Here is a 13331-nt window from a genome sequence, read left to right as displayed (position 1 = left end):
AATACCAGGAATATTGAAATGATTGCTTTAGCTGTTCCTCATTTAAAAATAACTTATGAGGATAAGAATAGTTTTATCTTGAACCACAATTTGGGAAGAATATGAAATGAAAAATGACATATTGTTTTGTGATTCTGTTGTATTCGTTAGAATTTATATCATTGTGCCTTGTTAATAGACATTTTTATTTCTCCAGTTCCTCCAAGTGTTGCTGGTGCTGAAATTCCAAGTGAAGTCAGTGTCCTTGTAGGGGAAAATGTTGAGCTGGTCTGCAATGCAAATGGCATTCCTACCCCAGTTATTCAATGGCTTAGAGATGGAAGACCCATAAGTAGCAGTGAAACAGAAAGAATCCGGTATGTTTAAAAAGAATCTTTGCATCATTAATTTCAAGGTTTTGTACAGTGTTTTATGCTTCACCTTTCACATGAATAATACCAAATTCAGTCTCCTTGGAACTTGGCTGTTAGATTCAGAGAGAAAAAAAAAAGATCACATGTTGGAGTGTTGGACACAGAAATTGTCTTTGGAGAATCACTCAAAAATGGGGGCAGGGGGGCGTTAATTCATTAACTCAGAATTATAAAATCTTCTCAAACATTCATTCCTACAAATGTTAATTAACTATTGTTGGTTTTATCCCTCTAATCTCAGAACGTTTAGACCAAAGTCCATGCCATAGAACAATTAGTTCTTTCCTGCTAACATCACACCAATTTTATCCTACAAAAGAATCATCAATAGTCTTAGATATGATTTTGTGTCCTGAGATCACTAAACCACCAAACATGCCATATTTCTTGGCCCATTTTGAGAAAAGATACAGTCTCATCATAACCCCTTCATTCCTTGTAGTGATTTGTCCAAATTGTTTTCAGCTGATATTTGTTACCCATGCCACAAACCACATAGAGATGGAGTAATCATGTGGTAAGGGCCTCCTGCTCTTTCAACAACAAATACCTTTGGGAGCACAATCCAGATTTCTACTCTCTATTCGATTACTTTATCACAAAGCCCTATTATATTCAAATACCAGAGTAATTACATTGCTTAAAGAATTATATATGCCTAAGTATGTATTAATTAAATGTATTGCAATCTTTATCATTTTAAGCCATAATTTTTAATTTAACAGTTTGGAGTGTACTTTCTAGTTAATGAATTGAACATGCATAATTTAAAGAAAGATAGTTATTTTTTAAGTTATTTTATGTTAAAATTTAGATATTTGTTCCCTTTACAAAGTGAGGTAAATAGCCCAATATTTTAGAGATACACTTTAAGTTTCATATCTCTGGTGTGGACATTTCTGAATAGTTAACAAATATTTAATTATTTTTATTAAATCAGTTGATATCAACCCTATTCCATGTTACGTATTAGATAGTTGGTGGGACCTAAAGATCTTACATAAGATAATATTTGTAGCTAGGAATTTACAATCTTTCACTTATTTTATATAGAGTCTAACTGTATTTATTCTTATATCCACTTTATTGATTATTTGTTTACTGCTCCACAATATGTATAGGTTAGTAAGTAGAACAATTCATCAATCAAATAAAGTTTTTCAAAGTCAACTAATTATTTTCCATGGTCATAGCAACTTGCTTTTTTGTTCATTCAGATGGTTAAACTCGTGGAATTTTAAAATGCACATTTTGAAAAAGAAAAAATGCAACAGAACCAGAAAATATTATTGTAATTCTCAATAACCATATTTAATAACATGGTATGTTAGAAATGGACTATTTACTTTTGACACTTGAAGAAACTAGTAAAATCACCATTGTAGGAGTAACTATAGATAGCAATGTAATCTCTTTATAAAACAGGAAGTTTTGTTTGGTAATTGGTCTGTGAAGAGAGTCAATAATGCAATGATCTTAAATGTCTTTGATAATCTAACTGTGTAGTTATTATTTATCATTTACACAGTTCAAAGGAAAAGCTTTAGCAACTTCTAGAAAAATGTTGGCAAAATACACGCATACATAATCCTGAGTTGGTATCACAATTTAAATAAATTATTCTATTCCACTCCCTCTCATTAAGTATCACACAGTGTTTATAACTAGATTTTGTTGTTGTTGTTGTTTTGTTCATCTTCACCTGAGGATATTTTTTCCATTGATTTCCAGAGAATGGAAGGGAGCGGGGAGGGAGAGAGAGACAGAGAGAAAAGCATTGATGTGAGAGAGACACATCGATTGGTTGCCTCCTGCACATACCCCGACCAGGGCTGGGGATTGAACCTGCAACCCAGATATCCGGAATCGAACCCATGACCCTTTGGTGCTCAGGCCAACACTCTAACCACTGAGCATACAGGCCAGGGTTATAACTAGATTTTTAATATATATTCTTTAATTTCTCATTGTAGCATTTTTCAATTTTCATACCAGAATTTTTAATAATTTTTATTTAATTCAAACCTTATTGACAACGAAAGATAAAATATTCTAACTATGAGGGGAAAGGGAGAAAAGAAAAACAGTGTCTTTGGATAGAGAAGTTCCTAATCTAATTTTGTTCGTTTCCTTTTTTCCCATAAGGAGGCAGTGGATATATGAGACTCTTGACTGTAGAAATTTTATTTTTTTATTGTTTTATTTATTTTTATTTCTTTATTGATTAAGGTATCACATATTTGTCCTCATCCCCCCATTCCCATCCCAACCCCCCCCCCCCCACGCATGCCTCCATCCCCCTGTTGTCCCTGACCACCGGTTAGGCTCATATGCATGCATACCAGACTGTAGAATTTTAGTTGGTTGCCTGAAATCTCCATCTGTTGGACTAGCTCTGACTTTTCAGGCTTCCATGTAGTTAGTGTAAAATATGTGCACCATTATTTTATGGTGTGGTGTTGTTTTTTTTAAATTAAATTTTATTAAATCTTTATTGTTGAAAGTATTACATATGTCTTTTCCCCCCATTGTCATCTCCCAGCCTGGCCCCACACCCCAGCCCTGGCCTGTACGGCCCCCCGCCCCCGCACTGTCTGGCTCCATTGGTTAGGCTTATACACATACAAGTCCTCTGGTTAATCTCTTACCCACACCCAGCACCTCTGCCTAACCTCGCCTGCCTTCCCTCTGAGGTCTGTGTTTTTTAAAAGAACACCGTAACCTGGGGTAAGTCTTCCAGATGGTCGCTCTATGCAAATCCTCTCCGTGCTCTTTTATAGGGTGACTGCCAGCGGCAGCACGTTAATCATTCACGGGGCTCTCCCGTCCGACGTGGGGAAATACACGTGTGTCGCCACTAATCCTGCTGGAGAGGAAGACCGAATTTTTAACCTCAATGTTTACGGTAAATACGAAATCCCGCCCTCTTTCGGCTGTGCTCCGTCAGGGCTCTCTCAGCACAATCTGAAGGTCCAGCAGTGGGTGTCGGACGCATTTCGTTTGAAAATACGATGTTAAAACGACAATGCGGTACCATCTCACACCTGTCAGAATGGCTATCATCAACAAATCAACAAACGACAAGTGTTGGCGAGGATGTGGAGAAAAAGGAACCCTCGTGCACTGCTGGTGGGAATGCAGACTGGTGCAGCCACTGTTGAGAACATTATGGAGTTTCCTCAAAAAGTTAAAAATGAAACTCCCATTTGACCCAGTAATCCCACTCCTAGGAATATATCCTAAGAAACTAGAAACACCAATCAGAAAGGATATATGCACCCCTATGTTCATAGCAGCACAATTTACAATAGCTAAGATTTGGAAACAGCCTAGGTGCCCGTCAGCAGATGACTGGATTAGAAAACTATGGTACATCTACACAATGGAATACTATGCTGCCATAAAAAAGAAGGAATTATTACCATTTGTAGTCACCTGGATGGAATTAGAGTACATTATGCTAAGTGAAATAAGCCAGTCAATGAAAGAAAAATACCACATGATCTCACTCATTTGTGGATAATAAAAAACATTATAAACTGATGAACAGAAAGATAGATACAGAGGCAGTAAAGCATCAAACAGACTGTCAAATTACAGCGGGAAGGTTAGGGAGAGGTGGGGGAAATAAGAGATCAACCGAAGGACTTACATGCATGCATATAAGAGTAACCAACGGATGCAAAACATTGGGGGGTGAGGGCATGTATGGGAGTGGGGTGGAGGGGGCAATGGTAAGATATGTACACATATAATACCTTAATAAAAATATATTAAAAAAATAAAAAATAAAATAAAATACAATGTCATCGCAGGTTCCTTGTGAGATGATTTGCACTAGTAACACCCACCCACCCCCTTCCCTCTCTCGTTTTCGGCATGACATAGTTCCACCTGCAATCAGGGGCAATCAAGAAGAAGCAGAGAAACTAACGGCCTTGGTGGACACTTCCATAAATATTGAATGCCGAGCCTCAGGGACGCCTCCACCCCAGATAAACTGGCTGAAGAACGGACTTCCTGTGCCTCTGTCCTCCCACATCCGGTTGCTGTCAGGAGGGCAGGTCATTAGGTCAGCTTTGATTGCCTGTGACTTGTTGTTTGCTGGACAGATAAAATCTCAGTAACTGTAGACTTTAACTTATCTAAACCATGTTTAAGGAATTTTTTTTCTAAGTTTTTACTATTGTTTGTTTTCCTTTTCAGTGTCTTTTTAGAAGAGGGAGGATAACAAATATTTAATTACAGTGGCTTTTTATTCGTATTTCAATGCTCATATTTTAATAAATTATGTAAAATAGCTCTTTTATAAAGGACGTATCTATTTCATATATACACTGAGTGGCCAGATTATTATGATCTCTGAACGCATAATAATCTGGCCACTCAGTGTGTGTGTGTGTGTGTGTGTGTGTGTGTGCGCGTGCATGCATGTGTGTGTGTGTGTGTGTGTGTATTAGAGGCCCGGTGCATGGGTGGGGGCCGGCCTGCCTGCTGGTTGAACTCCTGGTCGAGGGGACAATTTGCATATTAGCCTTTTATTATATAGGATATACACTGAGGGGCCAGATTATTATGCATTCAGAGATCATAATAATCTGGCCACTCAGTGTATTTCTGAGAACAACTATTTTAGCTAAAATTTATAGGCAAATGATAGGAAGATGCCTACTAAATCCTGTGATTTTTCACATGAATATCATTCTTTATTAGAATGTATTTGAAAAATATTCACCTCTCAAACTGTATTATATTTTCAGTGGCTTACTGTCAGTGTCTAATGAACTTTGTAGAATAAATTACATTTGAGGCATCTATGGTTTATGATGGATGGTTATAACCTTCATACCTAAACTTTTCCAACATAAATCACTTCCTATATCTATATTTAAACCACAGGTATTTTATTTGTGTATGTTGAATGGGATCTAATTATGAACTGTTGGGTCCAATTGTTTTTCAGGATTGTGAGAGCCCAGGTGTCTGATGTTGCCGTGTACACTTGTGTGGCCTCCAACAGAGCTGGGGTGGATAACAAACATTATAGTCTTCACGTGTTTGGTATGTCGCAGAAGTGACTCTAGTGTTTTACCATGGATCTAGTATTAAGCAACATGCTTGTATATTGAGATATTGCCATACCAAAAAAGCTTGGTAAAATAGGATCTTGCCAACTAGGAAAGAACACATTTTCTTCCAAGAGGTTCATATTTGTTAGAGCATACTGTCTATTTGCCAAAATGCTCTTCTAACCTGGAATTAAGTTGAATCTAAAATTTTAAAAATAGCATTTCAATCCAGACATAAGACCATTCCTTTCATACAAATAAAAAGTTCAGGCTGTTTTCTAATATTATTAGTGGCCCATTTACAGTATCAAAAATGTGAATTGATATGTGCATAAACAGAGTGTCCCCAAAATGTATACACTTTGAATAATTATTCATTCCAATGGGTTCAGTCTGGAAAGAAAGAAACATCAATTGAGCTATCATATATACAGGGTATATACATTTTTGGGACACCCTACATATGTCTCTGTGTGTATGTATAGAGAACTCGTAACCTTTCATTTCTGAAATATTAAGGTTTTCTGGTCTAGATTCCTCAATCCCTAAGGACATCTCAGAAGAGTCAAGTAACTATTTAATATATCAACAAATGACTGATGTTGGCTTATATAAAACTTGCTCTAGAATATACTATTATTTTATTTATTGAAAGTAGTTGAAAATATACTTCTGGAATTTACAATATGTATTATAACAAATTAAAGAGACAAACCTATGCAGTTAAAAAATGGCCAAAATTTAAACACATTGGAACATTGTATGGTCTACAGGAAACAATCCTGAGGTTTCATCGCTAATACTTTGGAAGATTAGTAATTAGCCTACCTAACACGTGTTTTTATGGCGACGTCATCAATTCATTACATGCTATTTTAAATTCTATATTTTTACAGAGCATAGAAACACTATACAACTAATTGAACTCTTCAACTTTTTAATCTAAACTGATGTCAAATTAAAGTAAATATATAAAATTTGCCCGTTTTCTTTTATGTGTAGTACCACCGAATCTCGACAATGCCATGGGAACAGAGGAAATCACAGTTGTCAAGGGCAGTTCTACCTCCATGACATGCCTCACAGATGGGACCCCAACTCCCCGGATGTCGTGGCTTAGGGATGGCCAGCCTCTGGGGCTTGATGACCATCTGACAGTAAGCACTCAAGGAATGGTTCTTCAACTCGTCAAAGCAGAGACCAAAGATTCGGGAAGGTACACCTGCATTGCCTCCAATGAAGCTGGAGAAGTCAGCAAACACTTTATCCTGAAGGTCCTAGGTATGTAAACATTCAGAATTGAGGAGCTGCCTACATCTTTCACCTGAAAACGGTAGAGCTTGAGTTGTCCATCTGTACTCACTGAACTGAGTGAGAAAGGGGGCGTAGCAAAAGACAAGACTGGAAAAATACAAACCGTATCGAGCCTTGGGAACATTTTAGAGAATTTGACCCCTTGACAAAGGCAATAAAAGAGCGCAAACAGGGATGTGTTACAACTAGATTTCATCTCCCCCAAATTCCTTCTGATGACAGAGTGAAGAATTCATAGAAGAGCCTGTTGTACTCATACAGGCCTGAAAATGCAGGCCCTGGCCCAGGAAGAGGCAGTGAGTGGGCAAAGAGAGAAAGAAAGACCCTCTAGGAATTCATGAACTCAGAAATAGAATCATGGTGCATTTCTGGATGTAGAAAAATGAAAGAGAAAAATAACGCTGATGTTGTTAGAGTCATTTACAAAGAATAGCCTTCCCAGCTGAAGGGTTTATAAAAATTACATTTTCTTAAGACAGATTTGAAAACTGCCTCAGTGGGAAGAGGAGAGGTTTCTGCATACTCTTGAATCATGTTACCCTCAGAATGTGAATGTCAATGTGCTAATTTGGGGAGCTGCTATTCTCATCTTAATTCCATCCACGTGGTGGGAGGTGTCGTGGTGTATTAGTGGTTCTGGAAAGTCCATTTTGGCAAAAATACTGAAAGCAAGGGAGGAAATCCTACAAAACAAAGCTAAGGGGTTTTGACAGGGTCCAGGCTAGGAAGGGCTTTGTCAGCCACATTAAAAATGTTGGTTTTTATCCTAGAACAATAGAAAACCAGTAAAAATTCTACTAAATGGAATGCCATGAGTAGAGTTGCAGTTTGAAAAGGCCATTCTTACTGCAGAGCTACTTAGAGCGGGAGACCAGTGTATTATTCAGAATTTTGTTTAGGAAAAACAGAACATCTAAAAAGATGGCAGCTGGAACAAAGAACTTTTGTTTCCCTTGCTGAGCGAGATACCTGGAGGTAGGCGGTGGTTGCATTGGTTCACCAGTTCAGAAATTTATAGTTCTCTTGGCTTTCATATCGTAGTTCCAGGATCATGCATTGTTTGCTCACCCCCCGCCCCCAGAATCACTGGATGCAGCAATAGAGCAGGAAAAGCTCATAGGGCAAAGAGTTCGCCCTTTAGGGACTTTCTTAGAAGTCCCATGAGTATCTGTGGGTCAGAATCTTCACATGCTGCTCCACCTGCTCTCTACTGAAGAGGCACAACCCCAGCAAATTCAGGGTCTGTTAACGCAAAATAAACAAATAAATAATATTGGGTAGGCACCTGCGGCCAGGAGGGAGGAGATATGGGTCCAAGTAAGTGTTTTTTAGCTCAGATTAGTGATGGAGGTGAGAGGAAGATGTGTTCTGGTAATAATGGCAGGTAGCAGGGTTAGGACTCAGGTGTGGATTTGAACACAGGTGAAACAGATACCAAGGAGGACTCCTAGTTTCTGGCTCACCTGACTGAATGATTGGTGGATCTTTCACATACATGCAGGGACTGCTGGGAAAGGACCAGGTTTTGAGGAATAAGGCAACAGGTTGAGGTGACGTAGTTTTCAAACGTCCCACTGAAGATGTTTATCTAATCATTGGATTTCTGCGTCTGGAGCTCAGATGAGAGATGTAGGCTGGAAATAAAGTTCTGGAGTCGTGAGACTGTGGACAATACCTAGGCCACCCGAATACAAGACCTCGGGACAAGACCCGGAGTACAGAAGTTCACAATCACTTAGCACCTGTAGGCTCTGATGACTGGGGATTGAGCCATTAGGGAACATGTTGTTACTGTTGTGATTTTAAATCTAGTGACTAGAATCTTTTGAGGATAAAGGCCATGCCTAACTCATCTTTTTATCCACGATGGCTGACACATCCTATCTAATAAAAGGATAACATGCAAATTAACCGTCACTCTATCACAAATATGGTGGCGCCCAGTTACCTCAGCCCCAGCGGAGTCCCCCAGTCCTGCGGAGGCGGCCGCTGAGAGCAGGCAGCTTGAGAGGCCTGGCGGAATGCTTGCTTCATCACCATGGTGATAAGGCTAGCGTCCCACCCTGACCACGGAGGGCCTCTGGGCCGCGCAGAGCCTCTGGGCAGCGGGCATGGAGCTGCCAGGCCCCGCAGAGAGCTACTGGTGCACAGATTCATGTGCAGGGCTACTAGTAGTAAATAAACAGTGAGTAAGAGAAATAAAGAATTGACCAGAGTCAAAAAAAAGAATCAGGGACATGCTTTTGAGTGATACAGACAACACTGGAAATTAAAAGGGGTAGAAATGTCATAGTTTGTTGAGATAATCAAGGAAGGATATATAGTTTTACAAATGAACTTAATGACATTCGTGTGACCTTGGTTGTCCTTGAATATGCTCAGTTAGGAAATGGGATTAGTGGGCAATGTTTCACTGGAAGGCATGGCATTAGAAAAGTCACAGAACAAGAAAGCACTGAACTTGTGGAAGGACAAGTAAGTATATTAAAAGTAGATACTATTATAAAGATAGACTAAGCCATATTATGAAAGCCTTGGGAGCTGTAATATAGAGCTTTTATTTAACTCAGTAAACAACATGGAGACACAAATCTTTTAAGCAAGAAATAGTGAATCAACTTAAAATACACTTAAGGAAATGTATTTTGGCTGATTTCTCAATTATAATCTATAAACAAAGACAGATTTAATATATCCTCCTTTTTCCAGAAAGAAAAACGATGACCATAGGTAGAAATTTTTAGGAGGCGGGTTTTAATAGTAATACCAACAGCTGTAGCAGGCATTGTAATAGTAATAACTTTTTTTTAAACTTTAACTATAAAATAAAAACAGATTCAGAAACACAAAAGAAATATACATTGTTCATAGATGACCTCATTAAATCCTCACAACAATCCTATAGTGAAATAACAGTACCATCCTTATTTTGAGATGTGTTCAAATTCACCAACCTACTAATTTTTGGAGCCAGGATTCAAACTCAGGCTGTTTGACTCCAGCTCCTTTCCTGTGAGCCTCTGTTCTAAACTATGTGCCTGATTTTTAAAAAAATAAAAATAAAGAACATAAGAAGACCGTTAATGTTTGGAGCTGTCCAACAGCTATTTTGGCATCCTTACGAAACAGTACGCAGGAAATGTTCGTAGAAAACTTGAATGGTCTTTAAAAGGGAGCTCTGTTTCAAACAGTGGAACTGAAAACCTTGTTCCTTTGCAGGGTCTAGATTCCTTAACATCCCCTTGAGAGTGATAATTTAGAAGTATAAATAACGAAAAAGGAAAGTGTTTCTGCCCAGACATAACAAATGTGTTTTATGTAGAAATACTCTCCAAGTGTAACTTTTTTTCTTCTGCTTAGTGATCATTTCCTCTTCAAGTTCTGCACTGAAGAGCTGATAGCAAAATTCCATAGCATTTGCCTGTTGCTTTTGTAAAAACAGTGGATATTTAAAAAGTGCAAAAACACACTACTGTGTTTAAGTATCTCTCTTTGAAAAAGATGGATTTACTTTTTATTATTTTCAAATCTTCACAGTTAAGTAAGACTACTCTAATGATCTGAACCCCAATTACTGAGGTGTAGCTACTTTGTAATGGCTTGTTACTTTGTGATGTGTTATACCCATGAGCCATCCTTTTTAAAACATTGCCATTTTTTAAATGGTCATAACATCTGGTAATTATTTTGGTATCCTGTTCTAATTAGATTGTATCATATGAACCATACATTTCTTTTATATTTTTATTGATTTCAGAGAGGCAGGGAGAGGGAGGGGGAGATAGAAACATCAATGATGAGAGAGAATCATTGATTGGTTGCTTCCTGCACACCTCACACTGGGAATCGAGCCCACAACCTGGGCATGTGCCCTGACCGGGAGTGGAACCCGTGACCTCCTGTTTCATAGGTCGACACTCAACCACCGAGCCACGCCGGCTGGGCTGAACCATAAATTTGAGTCAAGTTTTCTTTTAAAGATTTTCTAATCAGCAGTACTTTATGAAACAGCAAGTTTATTTTGTTTCTAATTTCCTTTCAATAGAACCACCTTATATCAATGGATCTGAAGAACCTACAGAGATATCAGTGATTGTTAATAATCCACTTGAACTTACCTGCATCGCATCTGGAATCCCAGCTCCTAAAATCACCTGGATGAAAGATGGACGGCCCCTTCCCCAGACAGATCAGGTACAAACTCTTGGAGGAGGAGAGGTTCTTCGAATATCTAGTAGTCAGGTAAGTTCAGTTCATACAATTATTTTATCCTCGGTTCAGCTTCTCCCTTGCTGATATATGAGAAATGTTGGGGAAATTACATCTTTGAGTTGGAATACATCACAGCTCTCCGTAACTTTAGCAATGATAGATTGGTCCTACAATATGCATGACTGGGTAGACACTTACAAGGTAACATGACTAAAAAGAAGTGGAAGTATCAAAAGATTTTCCTACTTTCCCAAAATACATTTTTCACAGTAGTAAAATCATCTATTTTGAGAAAGAAGTAAGATATCTGCTCATTAACTTTTATAAATTTTCAGTGTTTATAACTGATCAAATATTTTCAGAAGCTATTAATTTGTGCCATGTAGCACTTTATGGAACTGCCAAAAAGCAATTCAACATAAATATATATGAAGCCTCAAAGAGCACTTTTGATCTTCAAAATGAACTACCACAACTGAAAATCTAAAGAGACACCATTTTTTAAAAAAATGAACAATTCAGTAAAATTGACTGTTATTTCCTTGTGTTTAAGGAAATTAATCAGAAATATGAGTATATTTAAGGGGAATATGTCTGGAATATCTTAGTGCAACAGTCTTCTGTTCTAATAAAGGCAAACCTTATATTACAAATATTACCCACCTGTGGCCCAATGCCCTCATCTGTGAACTGAGGGGGAAATGATAATACCTAACTTGTACAGTTGGGGATTTAGAGATAATCTAACACACATGCTTAGACTGATGCCACAGGCATGTAGTGATTCTAAAATAGTGTTAGATAGAATTATTGCTGCTGCTATTATTGTTATTATAATCATCATTCATTTTAAAATAGAATAGCAAATTATTTAATTACATTTTGTTTGCATTTTCACTGAGGTAAGAGGAAGGAAGGAAAGGGAGCTGGAAAAAGAAAGGTGAGAATTATAAATTGTGCTGGTCCTGTGTTCAGCTGTGGGTCTATCATAATTGTGACCCTCATGACAACTCTCTGAGGCCATGTCTTTATCCCGATCCTACAAACCCACAAACAGATCCCGAGAGATTAAGTACTTGCCTGCCGAGTACTTATTGTTGCTCAGTGATGGAGCTCGGCCTCAGTCCTGGATCTGCTTCAGAAGGCAGTGGAGCTCAGCACACTTCTCATTTCTAACACCAAGGAGAACACGCCTTCCATTCCCCTCTTCTCTCCCTCAGACAATGCAGTAACCCAGAGAAAACCCAGGTCCAGCTAGCAAACCAGTTGAATGCTGTGATTTCTTTTTTTTTATTGTTTAAAGTATTACACATAGTAGTACATATGTCTCCTTCTTTTTTCCCCCATGGACTTTCCCCCAGCCTCCCCTACCCCTTGTTGCATGCCCTCATTGAATGCTGTAATTTCAACAGGCCGAAAAGGAAGTGAAAGAATTTTGTAACATAAAGAATAGCATGAAGACAGGAATGTATGTGGATTATATAAATCATACATTTATAAAAGAATCATAAATGTAAATGAATCTTACCTAATAAAAGAGAAACATGCAAATTAAGCATCACTCCGCTATGCCCACAGCCAATCAGAGTGAGTATGCAAATTAACCCAACAAAGATGGAGGTTAATTTGCATATGCAGGCTTGGAGCAGAGCGGAGTGAAGCCTGCTATGAGGGGAAGGGGGGCGGCGGAGGGAGCTACTGTAGTGGTGCTTCAGACAGAAGCGAGGACTTGCGGCTCCAGGCGTCCAGGGAGCGAGGAGGTGCTGGCTCTGGGCGGCCACAGAGCGGGGACTTGCCGGCTGCTGGGTGGCCTGGGACCAGGGACTTGCCGGCTCCGGACAGCCAGGGAGCGGGGACTTGCCGGCTCCCAGGCGGCTGGGAGTAAAGCCAGGGGAAGGAAGGCCTATTCTTGCACGAATATTGTGCAACGGGCCTCTAGTAAATAAATAAAGCTTAAGAGGGAGATTAAGGCCACAATGCAGTAGGTCTTAAATGCAAGAATGAAAAGTTGGGTTGTAACCAAACAAGACAGAGATGCATAGAGTGTTAAATGGTGACCCACGTGTTCTGGCTATTGTGGAGAATACCAGCACAATCCATTAAGACATTTCGCGGCCTTCAATAAGTTTTCAGTTGTCTAGGAGAAATAGAGCTACACGTATGCTAAAATTCGGAAAAGAAGTAAGAAAACCATTAAAAACATTATAGCAGTGAAATTTTTAATGTTATCAAGTATACAGACTGCTCCTCGTTCCTCCACTCCTCTGTTTCCGTAACATTTTATACACACCTCGCTTAAAGCACTTACTAAATTATGCTTTGC

General features: G+C 38.8%; 1 protein-coding gene across 1 annotated transcript in view; it reads left to right on the top strand.

Annotated features, from left to right (window-relative positions):
- HMCN1 (hemicentin 1) overlaps positions 1–13331 on the top strand; it is a gene marked incomplete at its 5' end in the record, with an annotated part of 394143 nt that overhangs the window by 307181 nt on the left and 73631 nt on the right. The window contains 6 exons of the mRNA XM_080648250.1: positions 197–356; positions 3194–3318; positions 4302–4485; positions 5377–5474; positions 6485–6763; positions 10842–11038. Of these exons, the coding sequence (XP_080504376.1) occupies positions 197–356; positions 3194–3318; positions 4302–4485; positions 5377–5474; positions 6485–6763; positions 10842–11038 (1043 nt within the window). The remainder of the gene's footprint in view (positions 1–196; positions 357–3193; positions 3319–4301; positions 4486–5376; positions 5475–6484; positions 6764–10841; positions 11039–13331) is intronic.

Source organism: Plecotus auritus (assembly GCF_963455305.1).
Source record: "Plecotus auritus genome assembly, chromosome: 12".
Lineage (NCBI taxonomy): Eukaryota > Metazoa > Chordata > Mammalia > Chiroptera > Vespertilionidae > Plecotus > Plecotus auritus.
Note: the sequence above shows the minus strand (reverse complement) of the source record. Positions and strands in the feature narration are given on the sequence as shown.